This window comes from Apodemus sylvaticus, chromosome 4, assembly GCF_947179515.1.
Source record: "Apodemus sylvaticus chromosome 4, mApoSyl1.1, whole genome shotgun sequence".
NCBI classification, from domain to species: domain Eukaryota; kingdom Metazoa; phylum Chordata; class Mammalia; order Rodentia; family Muridae; genus Apodemus; species Apodemus sylvaticus.
Genome location: NC_067475.1, coordinates 13,870,984 through 13,889,505, shown reverse-complemented (window position 1 = coordinate 13,889,505; position 18,522 = coordinate 13,870,984). Strand labels below are relative to the sequence as shown.

The 18,522-nt window shown below is 43.5% G+C and overlaps 1 protein-coding gene across 3 annotated transcripts in view; it reads left to right on the top strand.

Moving 5' to 3' along the window:
• Nucleotides 1-18,522, top strand: part of Ttll7 (tubulin tyrosine ligase like 7) — a 135,715-nt gene that overhangs the window by 59,881 nt on the left and 57,312 nt on the right. For all 3 annotated transcript variants that reach the window (XM_052178973.1, XM_052178974.1, XM_052178975.1), the window contains 4 exons: nt 1,539-1,755; nt 7,063-7,227; nt 10,971-11,129; nt 13,265-13,359. In XM_052178973.1, the coding sequence (XP_052034933.1) occupies nt 1,539-1,755; nt 7,063-7,227; nt 10,971-11,129; nt 13,265-13,359 (636 nt within the window). The remainder of the gene's footprint in view (nt 1-1,538; nt 1,756-7,062; nt 7,228-10,970; nt 11,130-13,264; nt 13,360-18,522) is intronic.

Sequence of the window (18,522 nt, the reverse complement as noted above, 5' to 3'; positions counted from 1 at the left end):
TGTTTAGTTTTCTGTAGTGCACTTTTTAAGAGAATGTTGTCATTTTTTCCCCAAAATCTATGTGACTTATTTGAACTTTTTTAAAATTCAAAATGCTATAGTGCAAGAGATCCTTGGAAAGCCTAGTTTTTTAAGTCTTTTTTTTTTTTTAAAGAGAACATTTAACTTGTGAGCACAACACACTGATTCGATCATATGTTATATTCAAGCTTGCTCATATGCACACTAAGACGTGTGTTAGTAAGTGGGGATTTTGTGCCAGTTGACGAGTAGTAGCATGTTAGCTTCCTGTTACCCACCAGTGAAAAGAAACTGGGAGGAGTGGTGAGGATGGGTCCCCGGCTTTTGATTTTTATGTTTAATAAATGCTTATGAGTATTAGTAAAATATATTTGATAGCAATGCAAAGATGATGGGAAACATTATAGAAAGGGCATTCTCTCTAGAGTGGGATTGTTTGGAATATCATCATAGTGAATGGCACAGGAGGCTTCCACTACCTGCTGACTAGATCTACTTCCTCACTGCTCTGTCTAGTGTCCTGTTACTGAAAGTGGGCTCCCGAAGGCTGCAGCTATCATAGCAGAGTCAGTTAACTACCAGAGCTGAGCCATTGCCCCCTTCATTTTGACCATTTTTTTTTGCTTGTTAAATTTTGTAGTTCATCAAGAACATATTTTTTAAGGTTTACATTCTCGAAATATTTGCTTATCATATAGTATCGCATCCTGTCGGTCATGGCAATTTTTGTTTTGCCGTCTACAACTGTAAGCACTTCAGAGTACCATGCGATTTCATTTTCCCATTATGTTTACTCTCAGCCTTTTGTGTATCTAGTTCTAAAAGGGCTCTCTTCTCTTTGACACTGTAGTTAGACCAATTTTTTTAAAGCCCATTTCTGAAACCCACACTTTTTAAGCCACTCTGTTGACATTTGATTTAGCTACTAAAAGAGAATCATTTTCTTCTGTCACTTTGTTCTTTGTTTTATATACCCATCACGCTTGCTATATTTCATGTCACTAAATTTTTCCTTGTGACTTCACACTCCTCTGTGCAAATGGTATTTTCTTGTATCCCCTTGAAATCATGCGGTCATTTCTTTTACTGTAGCTATTTCATGTTAGGCAGGTCAAAGCAAGCTTAGTTCCCCTGTCATCAGAAAGCCTATGTCAGCCAAAGGAAACACACAGGAATCAGTCGACCTGGCCCACTTTAGATCCAGCCCCAGGGTCACCTCACAGTTCACCTGGGATTGAGTAACGGGACAGAATTAGTTAAAATGTCAAAAGCTCTGTCACGTATACCATACAACTGTTTCCCTCCCTTCCGTTCCCCCCACTCCTCCTCCCTCCATGGTAAAATATTCTCTGGATGCTATAAGCTTTTGTTTAGCTTCTGACACGACCTGACCTATTGCTCTGTGGAGCGCAGAATTCTGGGATTTTCTGTAACGCTGAATACATAGATGACATTTTTTTTCCTGGCCTCTCAACCTCCATATCAAATTATTTTTTATTTGTTTTCTTTAAACTTAGGATTTCATTGATAAGAAATGGGGATAAAATTCCATCTCAGGATCATTTGATAGTTCAAGAATACATTGAGAAGCCTTTCCTAATGGAAGGCTACAAGTTTGATTTACGGATTTATATTTTGGTTACATCCTGTGATCCATTAAAGATATTTCTCTACCATGATGGGCTTGTGCGAATGGGGACGGAAAAGTACATCCCACCAAATGAGTCCAACTTGGTAAGTGACGACAGAGAACTTAGTTACTGCTCATTCATTCAATGTTTAAATCATCTGTTATGTGTAAGGACTGTATGACGTGGTCTTCTGTGTTCTGATGGCTGAGTGAATCCTGTGCTTCCCACTGACAGACAGTGATGTGAAAAGGAAAGTCAGTGCACTGTGGGAAATACAGTGAGGTTCAGGGGTCACGAGGTTCAGCTCTCCCACAAGGAGCTGGTGTTTGACGAGGCTTTGTGTGAAAGGTATGGTATGAACATGGAAACATGGAAGAAACATGTAGCTAAAAGCAGGAGTTCATCAGCATCAGGGCTATTTCATAGTGGCAGAGGGAGGCACGGTTCTCAGTGTGCATTGACCACTCATGACATTAAGGGGGAAAATGCTCAGTGCTCCTGTGTACATTGAGAGATCTAGTACACGAACCTTTTCATGAGTATTTTCCCAGTAATATTTCCTTTGTACAGCAATTAGTACTCACAGAATATATAATTTACCTTGAAGATAATGAAGTGTGATTTATTGCTTATACATGCCAAAATGTAAGTTATCATTCATACTTAAAAATGTAGTTAACTTCTAATCTCTTATTTCCAGTGTACTGGGTAGAAGAAAATTCACAATGTGTTACTGTTTCTTAGCTTTCCAAAGGCACCATATTACTCTCTTCTAACATTTGCATACACTTCTAGTAAGACTGACCATTTCAAAATTAAATAATGACTCATCTTCAAAGTTGTAAAGTTTTGCATACCTGGCAAGGAGGAAATGAGGGAACTCTAAGAACATTAGGAACAGATGTTAGAATGAAGGAACGTCTTATTTATGGTCATAAACTTTGCTTCTGACTTTCAGCAACTAATGTTTGAAGTGTACAACATTCCCTAGAATTATGATATTTTTTGAGAAACATAAACACAATGTGTGACTTTATAGCAGCAACAGTCTATCGGAGAGGTAGAAAGACAGGAAGACCTGAAAGCAAGCGTCAGTGTAATAAAGTCGAGGGAGCTATGGCAAAGCACGGAGTGTGTGCCATCTTTCCAGATGGAATCTATCGTCAAAGAAGACTGAGGAATGAGCTAGCCAGGCTCCGGATTGGGGGAGAGCACCACACAAAACAGAGGTTTAGGGAAAAGAATCAGAAAAGTCTGTAAGAAGCAGACAAGTTCAGTCTGGCCAAAATACAGACCAGAAAAAGGATGTCTGTTCACAGATGAGCACAGAGTTCCAGACACAAGATCTTTCCAGATGTTGTCAAGGACTTTCTAGGACTTAGGGATTGAGCTCAAGATGATACACTGGATGGATGAATTAAATTGGGTTTTAAGAAGCCCATCTGACCTGAAGCGTAAGGAATAAGGAGGGAACAGAGTGCAGGGGCAATAAAAGAGACTTGGAGTATGGGAGACCAGACACGATTTCAGTCTGGCCACGTGAGATGAGAGATGATTCTGAAATTGGGCGTAGATCTGAGATAGCCTGGAGGTAATGTTAAGCTAGAGTGATGGGCTGGGTCTGTGGAATGAGGGAAATTAAAAGAAACTGAAGAGTGTTTGGCCTGGACAGTTGGGGGATGAGCTGTTCTCCCATGGAGCTGGAGTTCAGGAGCTCTTGAAGGCTTTGTGGAAAATTAACATATCCTGCCTTGACCTTCAACTTTATCTGTTCAGAGAGGATTTGGTTATTTACAGATGAACTATCTGATCTATGCGTTTCATTTGGGGGCATGTCAGTTTGTAGATTATAATTTAAACAATCAGAATGGGTAGGAGTGTGTCGTACACATGTGAGGTGATGACAGCTCTTGGAAGTGTGAGAGAGGATAAGGCTTGGGGACTTCTATTCTGAAATATTAAGCCATGCACGCAGTGAGCTCACTGGTTAGAGGGTTATAGTGAGAGCTGGGGAGAAGACAGGTAAACCTCCGGGCCTTATTTTCATAGTTGCTTTTAAACATTTAAGTTCCAGGCTTTGGTTCCTTACATGTATAGAGAAAGGTAAGTCTGCTTAAATGCCAGTGTCCATCACTTCTCTCTATGATTGCATTACTAAATCCACAGGGGTTATGTGAAGAAAGCACTTAAAATATTGTAGAAATTGACTATAAATGATATAAAATATAATTTCTAATTTTTAAAATAGTGAATGTACGTTTTTTATTAGATCTTGTATTTCCCTAGGAAATTATATTGTACACTTAATTATAGTTATCAATGAATTTATGAGCATCATTGCATGTAATTTGGTTTATGACAGAGATCATGAGAGAAAATTTGAAATACAGCATTCATTTCTCGTTTTGTTTTTGTTTTGCTTTTTTGAGAGCATCTCATGCAGCCTTGGCCTAGACTCACTGTTTAGCTAGGGGTGAACTTGAGCTCTGATTCTCTCATCCCCATCTTCTAGATTACAGACACATGTCAACATGCCCACCCTCTGTAGTGACTGGTTCCTCTTGAAACGTCTCCTATGTATCCACCCACATGAACCTTTGTGATAACATGTATTGTTGGGAATGGCTACACAGTTTAATGCCTGCTGGTTTTTCTGGGGTCCCTCTTACACTTTCTTCTGTGCTTGTTCCTTAAATATTGCATAATGATTAAAAACAAAGATTTTCAGTAGCAATAGGCACACAGGTTTATAAATAAGTAGTTGGAATGACTGTCTCTGTTTATTTGCCTTAAAGATTTTATTTAACATACAGACTTATAATATGCATATTTATAATATATTATAGAATATATATAAACATACATATATAATATACATATAATATATATACCTAGAATATGCTTATATCTCATATGTGTATGTACATATATTCAGTGTGATGCAAAATTTCTATTCAAAACAATCTAGTGGAGTAGAATTAGGAAAAGGGTGGGAATTAAAGATAGATTTTATTAATGTTTATGCTAACTTGATGGGAAATATTAGATATTTACTGAGAGTTAAGAGAAGTTTTAGGTTTTGGATTCTTTTCACATTTAAAGAAAATAGTGCCAACAAACAGGAGGTGTGGTGCTACCTCATGAATCTGAGGCAAGATTTTCATGAGGTTCATTCAATGTGGGCTACACAGTGAGTTCCGGGTTATCCAGTGAGATCATATCACAAAACAAACAAACAAACAAATACCACACAAACAGGCTCCATCTAAAACAGCAAAATAACAGGAAAAGTCTAAAATACAAATACCATAAACAGGGCCAGCTCTGTCTCACACTTTCTCTTAAGACATCTGTAGACAGCATGTAGACACCTGTAGACAGCATGTAGACATCTGTAGATAGCATGTAGACATCGGTATACATCAAAATCATGTAGATACCCGTAGATGACATATAGGTATCTGTAGACATATGTAGACAGCATGTAGTCATCTATAGACAGCATGTAGATATCTGTAAACACCATGTAGACATCATATAGACATCATGTGGACATCTGTAAATGGCATGTAGACACTGTGTAGACATATGTACACGGCATGTAGACAGCCTTATCAACTATGCGGTGACTGCCTGGTGATGCCAGGCGCTCTGCCTGCCAGGGCCCCAGGTGCCCTCCCAGTCTGTGTGTGGTGTGGGGACAGATGCGTTTGCAGTCCCGTGTCTTAGGTACCCCGCTTCTTTATGCTTTCATGTTTTAATTGTCTTTTTAAAAAAGATGTAGACTGTTTCCTAGAAAATTCCTTCCTCAAATAAATTTGAATAAATAATGTATGTGGGGCAATGAAGGGCTAAGGAGTAGTTTTACTCAGCAATGTTGAGTTTCACTTTTTAATTTCTGCCCGTGATGTCATTTGTTGGTATTTTGATTGTAGCTAGCATAATTAATTACAAAGTCATTCTGCAGTACTAACACGCACGGTCCTCTTGAGGGAAAAGTGCCATTTGATCTCACTGGAAAAGTATTTGAGCGACCCAAGTCATCAGTTGGTACAGTTTAGAGGTTTATGTTTTTAATTAGCATATATTAGTTATATATTACAATGGGCTTCATTATGACATTTCCGTATATTCACTTGACATATTTTAATATTTCCCTCAGTATCTTGCCCTCCTCACACTCTTTCACACCCTCTCTCTTCCTAACTGCCTTCTTTTATACTTGTCTTTCCTTCCTTCCCTTCCCTCCTCTCCCCTCCCCCCTTCTCCTCCCCTCCCCCCTTCCCTCCGCTCCCCTCCCCTCCCCTCCGCTCCCCTCCCCTCCCCTCCCCTCATTGTGTTTCTTACAGGGAAGGATTGTTTACAGGAGCATAGGCACCTTACTAGTGTCTGTGCCACTGAAAATAAAACTCTCTCTCTCCCTCCTTTCCTCCTTTCCTCCCTTCCTCCCTCCTCCCCCCTCTCCAACAACCACTTACTTCCCTCAGTCAGGTGAGTAGGGCCTCCATGAGTGGACATTGATTATTATAATCCTCTGTATGTCTAGTACAAGAAGTTACAGCTTTTGCGAATTCATGGGCACAGTCGCCATGTCTATCCAGAATACAGCATTCTACAACATCCCTTGTCCAGCTCTTATGCTCTTCCTTTCCCCCTTTCCTGTGATGTTCACTAAGCTTTGGAGTGGGGAATACAGTTGTTCTATAGCTAGTTGAGCACTCAGCTGTCACGTATGCGTCTCACCTAGACCAGTTATGAGTCTCTGCCATTAGCAAGTCTCTGCCATAAAGAAGCCACTCTCATCACAACTAGCAGCACCACTGACCTATGGGCACAAGCATCCTTATTTTGAAGGCAATTTGACCAGGTTTACAGTACCAGACACAGATTTCTTGCTGTGTAACGGGCCATTGAGTCCAAACAGGATGTGGTTGGTTATCCTGTTACTACTTGTCACTATAGCAACAGTAGACACATGTCTTCCAGTCATCAACAGGATCGTTGATGATGCTTCTTACCCCACAGCACTCATAACACCTTCAACACCATGCAAACCACCCAGCAGGGAGGAAGGAAGCTTTCAGTTCCAGTTTGATTACTTTATTTCCTTTGAGCAGAGCATGCAGTGTCTTCCGCAGTAATGCCTAGTGTTGGTGGGGACTCAGTGGTGGTAGCACTTGCCTGTATTGTTTTAGGGGTCACCAGGCCCTCATTGATCAACATTCTGTAGCTCACCGTAAGCACTAGGGCTTTCTTTGATCAGCCTATGACTTCTAGGAAAAGCTTTATCCATTGATACTGGTCATCTCTGAGGTTAAGAACTTTTATCAAGTCTTTGGGTTCTCTTTCTAGGGACACCACATGGTTGTGACTCTCTCAAGCGATGACACGTTGTTCTTCTCCCTTGCAGACCCAGCTATACATGCATCTGACCAACTACTCGGTGAACAAACACAATGAACGATTTGAACGCAATGAAACGGAAGACAAAGGCAGCAAACGCTCAATCAAGTGGTTTACAGAATTCCTGCAGGCCAATCAACATGATGTTACTAAGTTCTGGAGCGATATTTCAGTAAGATGATTGTATTCTGTAACCATAAACGGATTTCACTAGCATTACATTTAAATACCAACAAATTCTTTTAAAGAGTTTATTACCCGAGGCTGAGCAGGAGAGATTTGGTTTTGTTTATTTAAAAGAAAGCTGACTTTGTGACAGGCCTTGGAAAGTTAGAGCCTTGTTTCTGGGGAAAGGTGTTTTAATGGACAAAACACATTCAAGGGCATGGAGTTATAAGATCAGGAGAGGTGCACAGGGTGTCACATAGGGCTGTGGTTGGCCTGTGGTTGGTTCCTACTGAAATGGTGTGTGGACCAACCTTTTGTCTGAAAAGTAAGGTATAATTTGATGAGGGCTGGAGATCATTAAGGCTTGTTTTCAAACTGTTCTCTATTTGTGTGTGTCAGGATGTGTCTGTGTATGTGTGTGTGCTATGTGCCATAGCATGTGTGTGACCAGAGGACACTTGTGAGAAAGTTGGTTGTTCCCCTTGAAGATATTTGAGGATCAAACTAGGCTCATCAGGTTTGGTGGCAAGGGCCTTTACCTACTGAGCTGTCTTGGCCTCATTCAGTTTTTAACAGAGGAGAATAATAGGATTACTATGATCAAATGTAATCTGGTAGATGCCTCTCAAATCAGGTGTAGAATGGATTAAGGCAAACGTTAAGGATAGGCAGCAAGGAAACTTGGAAAGCTCCCATAAGTAGTTGAGGTGAAAGGATAGCTCAAGGTGACACATGGTAAAAGAGGGGCGAGAAGATAAACACGGGGGTAAAGTCATTGTCTATAATAAAGAGGGTCTCTCCATTGGCAGGAATAATGGAAAGGAGAAGGCATGTGATATCTGAAATAGAATAGGAAGAAGTTTATGTTAAATAAGTGTGGAATTATTTTTCAGGATGAAATTTTGCTTGTTTATGCGTTTATCATTTCATCCACCCATCCACCCACCCACCTATCCAAACCATCCACCCATCCACCCACCAGCCTATCCAAACCATCCATCCATCCATCCATCCACCCATCTACCCACCCACCTATCCAAACCATCCACCCATCCATCCATCCATCCATCCATCCATCCATCCACCCATCCACCCATCCACCCACCCACTTATCCAAACCATCTACCCATCCCCCTACCCACCTATCCAAACCATCCACCCATCCACCCACCAACCTATCCAAACCATCCATCCATCCATCCATCCATCCATCCATCCATCCACCCATCCACCCATCCACCCACCCACCTATCCAAACCATCCATCCACCCATCCATCCATCCATCCATCCATCCATCCATCCACCCATCCACCCACCCACTTATCCAAACCATCCACCCATCCATCCATCCATCCATCCATCCACCCATCCACCCACCCACCTATCCAAACCATCCACCCATCCATCCATCCGTCCACCCATCCACCCACCCACTTATCCAAACCATCTACCCATCCCCCTACCCACCTATCCAAACCATCCACCCATCCACCCACCAACCTATTCAAACCATCCACCCTTCCATCCATCCATCCATCCATCCACCCATCCACCCACCCACTTATCCAAACCATCTACCCATCCCCCTACCCACCTATCCAAACCATCCATCCATCCATCCATCTACCCATCCACCCACCCACCTATCCAAACCATCCACCCACCTACCTATCCAAACCATCTATCCGTCCACCCACCTACCTATCCAAACCATCCATCCGTCCACCCACCTACCTATCCAAACCATCCATCCATCCACCCATCCACCTATCCAAACCATCCATCCATCCACCCATCCACCCACCTACCTATCCAAACCATCCACCCATCCACCCACCCACCTATCCAAACCATCCATCCATCCATCCATCCACCCACTCATTCCATTCATCCAATTAATACATCCACCCACCATCCATCTACCCATTTCTGCATGCATGCGTCCACCCACCCACCAATCCACTCCTAATTCATAACATACGCCAGGCTCTCATCTTCTGGCATTTTTCTTTTCTCCTTCTTTACCACATGAGCTTGGGTCTCCTAGAGAGTTCTGATGACAACATATAACCTACTGGGCTGCCTTAGTGAGAGATGTAAGAGTGAAGGACCAGCCAGAGAACAGTGGTCACGAACCCCTCTTTAAACTCTGGTTTTAGTTGTACCTTCCCCGCCAAACTGAGTTAGATGAAAGTGCTCAAGTAAGACTAGTGGAGGGTATGGAAATTAACTTCTGTTTGATCCCAAGGTAGGATTTCTAGATGTGAGCCTGAAATGCTAATGTAAATCTCATAATCTCTAACACATTTCATGGTCTCTACAAATCAGGATACTTTGTTAAGAAGAATGCATATAACAGTTATGAATAATCAGTTAGATGAGAATATTCTAAAAATATTTCAAATACATTATTACAACTATTAAACTGCAGTGTATATGCAGTCACTGAACGTTGAGCACTGAACTGGTCAATGCCTCTGGGTGACAACACTGAGGTTAATGCCCTGTGAAACTGCTTTCACCCAAAGGTAGGCTGTTTGACATGAGCCGTGAGATCGATTCCTGAGACACAACAGACCAGAGGCGAACAGTAGCTCAGTAGCTAACAGGTTAGCATAGGTTTGCGCTGTGCATTGTGCTGGACTTTGTGTCTGGGCTCTCACCCAGTCCTCTGCTGGTTGACATTTGGGAAAATGAGACAGAGTTGAAGCAACGTGCTTGTACTGCTCACATAAGAAGCAGAAGAGCCAGGTGCTGATCCTGATGTCTGACCTGGAGAGTCAAGATCTTTACCATCGTTCTGTGTTGCCTGTTCTCAGACAGCCAGAGTTAGGAAGCCAATGTAAGCAGAAGCCAGAAAAGCCAGGGGCTTTCCCACAATCCCCGCTGTGTTTCCTCACGGGAACATTTTAATAGGCAGTTCTAAAATACTTGTTTTATTTTATGTGTCTGAGTATTTTGCCTGAACATTGTGTGTATGTGTGTGTGTGTGTGTGTGTGTGTACTGTATGTATACAGCTGGTGCCTGTGGAGGATAAAGGAGGGCATTGGATGCCCTGGAACTGGAGTTAGATGGTTGCGAGCTGCTGTGTGGGTTCTGGGAACCGATAGCTGGGATGTATTCTGTTCTCAAGGAAACCTTTACCAAGTACAAACCAGCGCCACGAATAAAGGCTAATTGGGGAATGCTGCACTCTCCCTCAAATTTTTTCCTTATAACTCTTCTCCATTTGTACAGGACTAGCATATGCCCCCTTTTCTTCTTATTTGTTTCCAATTGCTCTTGAGCATCTCCAGTGCCAGGCCCTGTTATAGACACCGGATTGTTTAATAATAATAAAAAAAAGTACAAGGATCTTGTTCTAACAGATGAAAGGGTCCATTGGTTGCATGCCCTAGGTCGTAGGATGCATTTCCGCGTGTGGCTGCTCCTCAGGCGTGGTTGTGGATGTCCTGTCTGGGATGGCATGGGAGTGCAAGGGAAGATGCTCAAAAAAGATGGGACAGCACAGAGCCTCCGTGGGAAGAAGTGCCACCTACTAGAGAAAAGCAGACAGTGTGGCAGAGAGATTGGCGTGCAAAGAGCAGAGCTGGGGTTGGGGAACGAGGGCAGAGCAGTTTGGGAGGGCTGGTGCCAAGGAGCGCCATGAAACCACCACGGATGCTAGCTTTTCCCTAGGCCATTTTAAAAAATGAACCCACATCCAGATAAAGCGTGTCCATGCCTTTCATCACAATCCCAATAGGAGTTGGTGGTAAAGACTCTGATTGTAGCAGAGCCTCACGTCCTGCATGCGTATCGGATGTGCAGACCTGGTCAGCCCCCGGGGAGCGAAAGCGTCTGCTTCGAAGTCCTGGGCTTCGACATCTTGTTGGACAGAAAGCTCAAGCCGTGGCTCCTGGAGGTAAGGTGTTCTCAGAAGTGTAAAGAGAAATCAGGCTATCACAGGCCTTATGTATTTAAAAACCGTGTTTCAAATGTGTGAGTGGCACAAGTGTCCGCAGCTCACTGGCAGGCATGAGGCCTGAGGGGAGTAGGTGGGAGGGAGGGATGAAAATTCTGGGGCTAGAACACCCCAAGGATGAATCGATGTGATTTTCTAGTGCTTCCCCCACTTTAACGTACAGTGAGCCCAAGTGTGAGCTTGCTGGCTCTGGCTGTTTGCCCAGTCAACTGTGGATCTTATATCTCCTCTGGTGGGCACAACCTCCGGACGCTGTCTTTACTGTGTCTTTAAGCACTCCATGGAGAGAGAGGTTCCAGCTGACTTGCTTCTCAGTACCCAGCACTTAACACTGCACGGGACATACATTCTCCCTTATGCCCACCTGATTTTTCTGAAAATCGAATATCTCTGGGTTTGCTGCCTGTACCTTCCAGTTATTAATTTTATTATAAAATGTCACTTAACATATGGGACAATGTAAAGACTGTAAAAACAACCTCTGCTTGTGTCCTGCCCGGTCACGCTTACATCTGTATCACAAGGCACCTTAGAATCTTTGTCCAGCTGACACAGAAGCTAGAAGCAACCGCAGCCTTTCATTCCACAGGGATGTATGCCCCTCTCTTAGGGTAGCTGTTTGACGTAGGAAATTGCATCACAGACTCCAGGTTTTTGTAAGCACCCTGAGAGAGTGTGCCGTGAGATCATGATTCAAACGTTATTTTGAAGGACAGTACATATTTTGAATTGGAGTGAGTGAGAGAAAGAGAAGAATGTATCCATATATTCTTGTCAAATAACCTCTGTTGTATGTTTCAAGAACATTCATTTTTCTGCTAGCTAGAATTTCAGTCCAGCTTGGGTTCTAGAAATACTGAGACCCATCTGAGTCATGTCGGCTCCTCTGCGTCTACCTTTCCTGGGTGGAAGAACTCTAGACTGTGGTTTAGGAAGGCCTGAAATCTTGTTCCTGAGATTGAACACGGTGACCCCGGGACTAATGTCCTGCCTGTTAGGGTCTTTTCCTCTGCACCTGTCCTAGTCATTTATCCTTGATATGTGGAAAAGCAAAGTCACTCTTATGTTTCTAGAGGATGAAATGAAAGGATTGCCGGAAATAAGAACTTTGTAAAATGCGAAATAACCTTCGTAAAAGGCATTTGCTCATAGGAGCTTTTCATTAGCTTGCTAAGTTACAGCTTACAGTTGAATTCTGCTTTTTTAAACCTCCCAATAAACATTTTTTATTATTTATACTTCATTTTTCATACCTTACCCAGCTCACAATCATTAATAACAAAACCCTCATAGCCTTGCTGACCGGGAGTAGTGAATATTTGCAGGTTCAGATTCTCAGTTTGAGAGTTTGCTCTTCCTCTCACTGCCCACTGAGGATGCTAGCTCAGCCACAGCGTTAAAGACTTTCTGGCGCCACCATGTGGAGTAAAGTGGAGGGTGTGTCTGAGGAGGAAAATGTCGAGCTACTTAGAATCCATGACTGGCGGAATCTCCAAGCATTGAAAACATTTCTCAAGGTGGAAAATTGTGTCCGGTCTGTTGTTAGGAATGTTTTCTGAGTGATTGAATCAGTTCCTGCAGAAATGAAGGATAATAATGAATCACTATTGAGCTAGAGAGAAATCAAATTTTTACTTTAGGAAGCAATAGAATCCATAAGGAAAATCTTGGGTGGTGAACAGAGAGAGCTGGGGGTTCCTGCATCCTAAGCATACAACACACATGTGTAGCTTTATTATGTGGGCAGTATTTCTGTTATGGGCCTTCCCAACTTTCAAGGTAAGTTGCATCTAACTTGCCTAAGGCTTTGGTATGGGTCAGTGGTTGAAGAGAGTGGTCAGATAATGCTGGCAATTAAGACTAAGCCTGTGGGTGGAAAGGGAGGCGCTTGCTGATGGTTTTCTGTAGTTCTTTGCCCCAGGGTGATAGAAAAACAGGTATGGTGGTGAGATCCGGACCATCTTCCGTGTAGAGCTCAGAGACCCGTGACTGGAAGTCCCACAAACATTGAAGAAACAAGACTGCACTGATCTCCAACGCTCAGCCAAACTCATGGTTTTCTCTGTAAATTTCAGATTAATCGAGCCCCAAGCTTTGGAACGGATCAGAAAATAGACTATGATGTTAAAAGGGGGGTTCTTCTGAATGCGCTGAAGCTGCTCAACATCAGGTGAGACGTCTTCCCACTTGCTGGGGTCCCCCAAACATCAGGGTTCCCCCCAAACACCAGGGGAGCCTTTCTCCTGCTTGCTGAGGTCCCCCCCAAACATTGGGTGAGCTTTACCCGTCTCTCTGGGGTCTCTCAAACACCAGGTAAGCCTTTCCCATACTCTCTGGGGTCCTACACACATCAGGGGAGCCTTTTCCCCATATGCTGGGTTTCCCCAACTTTGGCACAGATAAAACACTTACATATGAAACTGGGTTGGCATTGCGAATCTCTTACATTTTGTGTTTTTTTCATTTCGACTTTATTCATTCCATTCTGCAAACCCACGTTGTTTTAAAACACCTTTTCATTTTCCTGTGCCCACTGCTTTTGCTGCTCCCATACAATTCTGTGCACCTGGATTAAATCACCGAATCTACCATAAAGGTTAGCTTGGTGTTGGTGTGGTAGGAGACCCTCTAACCTACCCTCTTTCTCCTTGAAGGAAAGTTAAGCACCAGAGCCACTCAGGAAATCTTAATAATAGATTCCTACTTTCATGGATCTTCCCTCTCTGGTTTCTGTACAAAAGAAAAGATGTCACTGCTCAGTGAGATGGCAGACAGAATGGGAAGAAAGATTTGCAGGGAGACAGACAAGCTGGGGCAGGGGCCAAGCTGCCTGAGGGCACAGGGCCAGGGAGTCAGGCATTTGTTATGCTGTCATGCAGGAAAGGCTTTGACCCATTATCAGGGAGGCAGGAGGATTGTGGGTTTGAATCTAGCTTTGGATACATACAGTGAACCTGTGTCATCAAGGAAATAAAGGAGAGAGAGAGAGAGAGAGAGAGAGAGAGAGAGAGAGAGAGAGAGAGAGAGAGAGAGAGAGAGAGAGAGAGATGGAGGAAGGGAGGGAGAGCTATTTAACTTAGCTGTGTGCTGTGTGCCCGACTTTTGCCTTGAGAAACACGGCTCATGGCCCCAACCCGAGGGCCCTGGTGATTGACAAAAGATTTTATGTGTAGCTTGTTTTTATCATCACTCAAGACCTAAGGTTATGGGATGCATTAAGGAATTCTTTTATTTAAAATATTTGCTAGCATTTGGCAGTTGCTGTTGAGATCTGGTTTTGGCTTCTGTCACTGGGCCAAGGTGCACGTGACAGACACTGCCACTGGCTTCCGTTGCTGGGCAGAAGGTTGATGTGTCTGCATTCTTAAAAGTTTCTCAGTTGTCCTTGTGTCTACCCGGTGCACAATTTTAGATTATATCAGCTATGCTTTTTACATGAAGTTTTTGGCGATAACAGTACCACACGCCCAACTTATGGATATCCTTGGTGCCTCTTTCGATTTACAAATGATGCTGCTGAGGTCCTCCCGATTCAGAAATTATCTGGGATATTCTTGGTCATTTCAGAGGTCAGATAATTTAAGGGGCAAGAGATTTCTAGAGTTGGAGCACAGAGCTTCTTCCATGTGTATCTCCATGTTCTCCACGGGATGCCACATAAGTTTTGACACTTAGAGCACATGTGGGTTGCGCACGCGTCTTTCCTCTTCCATGGAGGACGCCACAGCACACAGCACGTGTGTTTCTAAGCTGGTTTTGTGCTGAGCACATCATAGAGACTTAAATCAGGAGCACTAGCGACTTCTTTCCTTGTACTCAGTATTACAGACTTAATTTTCATATGGGCAGAACTGCTGTATGACTCCAGAGTGCTCTGTTTTCCCACTCAGCCACCAGAAGGAGCTTTTTCCTCATTCAGTATTTATCTTTCCTCTTAGGAATCCAAACAGGGTTTTATTGCTAAATACCAGGGCTAAGCCTCTGTAACACAACTGTATAGCTCATGTATCTTAATACTCCCCTGTGTTCTCCAGGCCGTGCTAGGTTGATGGTTATCTCATTATTTTCCCCACACCTCCTGCCCATTCTTGCTATGATTTGTCCAACCCTACTCAAAACGGATGCTTTTCCTTGCCGTCTGTAACTCACAGAGAGCATCCTCTCCTACAACAATTGTTATTTTTGACCTGAGTTAGTCTTCCCATCCCTTTCAGAGTCTGCGCTGTGTGCGGCCTATCACACCTTGTCACGTTGCTCTTTTCCTTTCTGCTCTGCTGTTTCTCCTGGGCCTGGTTAACTTCTAATTTGATGCGCACATGCTCCTCACATTTGAGTTTTCACAGATATTACTGCACTTATCTCCTGATGCCACACCTCCATATCTGTCTCCAAGTCAACTTTTAAACCTGTGTGCTTTCATCTTAAGGAGATTCAGAAGTGCCCGGAGCTCAGGAAACTCTACCCCGGTGGCTGTGACTGTAGAAGCTCAGGCAGAGGGCTTCAGAACTCATCTGTGTGAGTCTAGATTCAGACACTGTTTTCATGCACGAGGCTTGCAATCTTCAGAGAAAACAGTGTTACAGGAGCCCTGGTCAGGTCCTATGTGTGAAACAAATGAGAAACTCTTTTCTCCTGCAATTAGATACGAGCGAGCTGTGTTGTGCTCAAGTTCTCGCATAAAGGTTTTCATCCTCTGGGAGCCTTCTACCACAGTCATAAAGACTGAATCTAGAGAAGACGACCACAGTGCCATGAGGCCCCAGGTCTGAAATATTTGTGAATTACATTAGGTTAAATGAAGTGCTCATCTTTTCCTTAGGACTAATTCATGGGCTACAGGGCTGAGCATTTAATTCTCTACTGCTCCAGGCGTTGGTCCTTCCTGCCTCTGTGATAGTTGGCTAAGCTCATTGAGGTTGGCTCTTCATGTTTCCCCCTTTCACCTCCTGTTCACGGCCTCCCATCCCCCTGTTGTATCCGTGTCTCATTTCTCTCTTCTCTGTGTTAGTTTCACCCATTCTTGTGACTATGACACCGCAGGCCACGCACTGTGTACACGTGAAGCGACTTACAGACTGGGGTGCCTTCTGTTGGCTCAGGCCTCGTCTGCAGCCTGGATTCTGTACTTAGCATTGTGCATTGATGGTGAATGCTGCATTGTTTCTTTTTCTTTTTTTATTCTATATATTCTCTATTTACATTTCAAATGATTTCCCCTTTCCTGGCTCCCCACTCCCCGAAAGTCCCATAAGCCCTCTTCCCTCCCCCTGCTCTCCCATCTACTCCTTCCCACTTCCCTGTTCTGGAATTCCCCTACACTGCTGCACTGAGTCTTTCCAGAACCAGGGGCCACTCCTTCATTCTTTTTGGACATCATTTAATATGTGGATTATGTCTTGGGTATTCCAAGTTTCTAGGTTAATATCCACTTATCAGTGAGTGCATACCATGATTGATCTTTTGAGACTGGGTTACCTCACTTAGTATGATGTTCTCCAGCTCCATCCATTTGCTAAGAATTTCATGAATTCATTGTTTCTAATGGCTGAATAGTACTCCATTGTGTATATATACCACATTTTTTGTATCCATGCATTTTTTCTTTTTTTTTTTTTTTTTTGCCTAGCCTGTGATGATAAAAATGTGCTAAATCGACAAGGACGTGAATGAACGAATGTGTCTCATATTTAACTGAAGTGTGAGCAGAGCAGAACTCAGTTTTTTTCCTTCAGTCATATTTATCTTGTGTTCATTTCTTTCTCCACACTGCTGGCCATCATGTATACCTCCAGCCTACAAACGTTAAATATAAGCATAGCTATTTGCTGGACATTTACAAAGCCCATTTCATCTAGAGTTGACAGAGTGCTTTTTACATGCCATTTGCTATGATAACAAACAGGTAGTTTCCTTACGTTATCCTGAAGGGCCACACATTCAATGTGACTAAGACACCAGGGAACAGAGAATCCCAGTGCCAGGACTTCAGGTACCCCAGTGCTGACAGTGCATGGCACACATGACACAAGGGAGCGGTCCTGGGATGGACTCACAGGACAGTGTGTGTGTACCATGGTGAAGACAAAGGGTCCCATTGCTCTGTCCTCTGCTATGGGCCACCATTCGTATGACAGTCACAGAGGCGGGATGCGGTCTTCTTCCTCCTCTTTCTTTGTGACAAATCAATGAATGTTGCCCACCCTGGCTGTCACTTAGACATTCGTGCTCCTCTCCCAGGGCGGGGTCAGCAGCCCAGAGCACAGAGTCAACACTGGTAAAACACACAGGTCCAAGGCCTTGGTATAACTGGGGTAGAATTATTCTATTTTTCCTTTTGTTATAGCAAAGCTATAGCAAAGTTACTCTAGACTGAAAAATTTGTACAGAAAATAGGTATGCCTGTCTCTCAGTTCTGAAGGGCCAAGGATAGGCTTGCATGTGTTGTCTCTGCTTCTTGTGAGGGCCTCATGCTGCACCTTCTCATCTTGGGAAAGGAGGAGGAGTGTGAGCACATGCTGAGGAGCAGCTGTGAGGTGGTGAGGCAGACAGGAGGCTGGCGTGCTTTGTGGACAACCAGCTTTCACTGCAGTTCCTTCAGCACCTAAGCTCAATCCAACTCAGAACTAACCCAGCCTTTCAAGGAACACACTGATGAACCATTCACGGATGTGGCACTTCACCTAATCACCTCATTCTAGAGTCTTCCTCTAAAATGTCTGTTAACTCTCAGTAAGTTAGTCTGGAGAACGAGCTCCCAGCACATGAACCTCTGGGGCCAGCCTATCATTGGCCCTTCAGAACTGAGAGACAGGCATACCTATTTTCTATACAAATTCTTCAGTCTAGAGTAACTTTGCTATACACCATACATCATAGTATATGCATCAACTACCTTTATGTCAAATTTTCTCTTAAAACCTAGCTCCAACCTAGCTTCCCCTTCTTCGTAACTTCACCATCTTCTCTACCACGTTGTACCCTGTATGTTGGTTTATGTCATATCTCCCATCCTGGTGAGACTGTCACCTCCAAAAGGGCAGTGGACCCTCTGACTATTTTCATACCTCCTGGGTCATAGCTAGTGTGGAGAATTTTGAATCAGAAGACAAATGGAGAAGAGCCTTGTAGTCTGGAAGACGACTTGTTGAGGACTTAGGGGGATGGCAGAGCATCTTCACACATCCTTGTGACTAGTGCAGGACACGCCATGGCTGAAGCAAAGGTGTAGAGAAAGCCCCTGGAGAGACTCTCAAAGTAATGTGTTGAGGAAAAGTCGAAAAAGTGACCGACAAAACTTAGGTCAATGGTCAGACACAGTTGAAGGAAAAAAAAA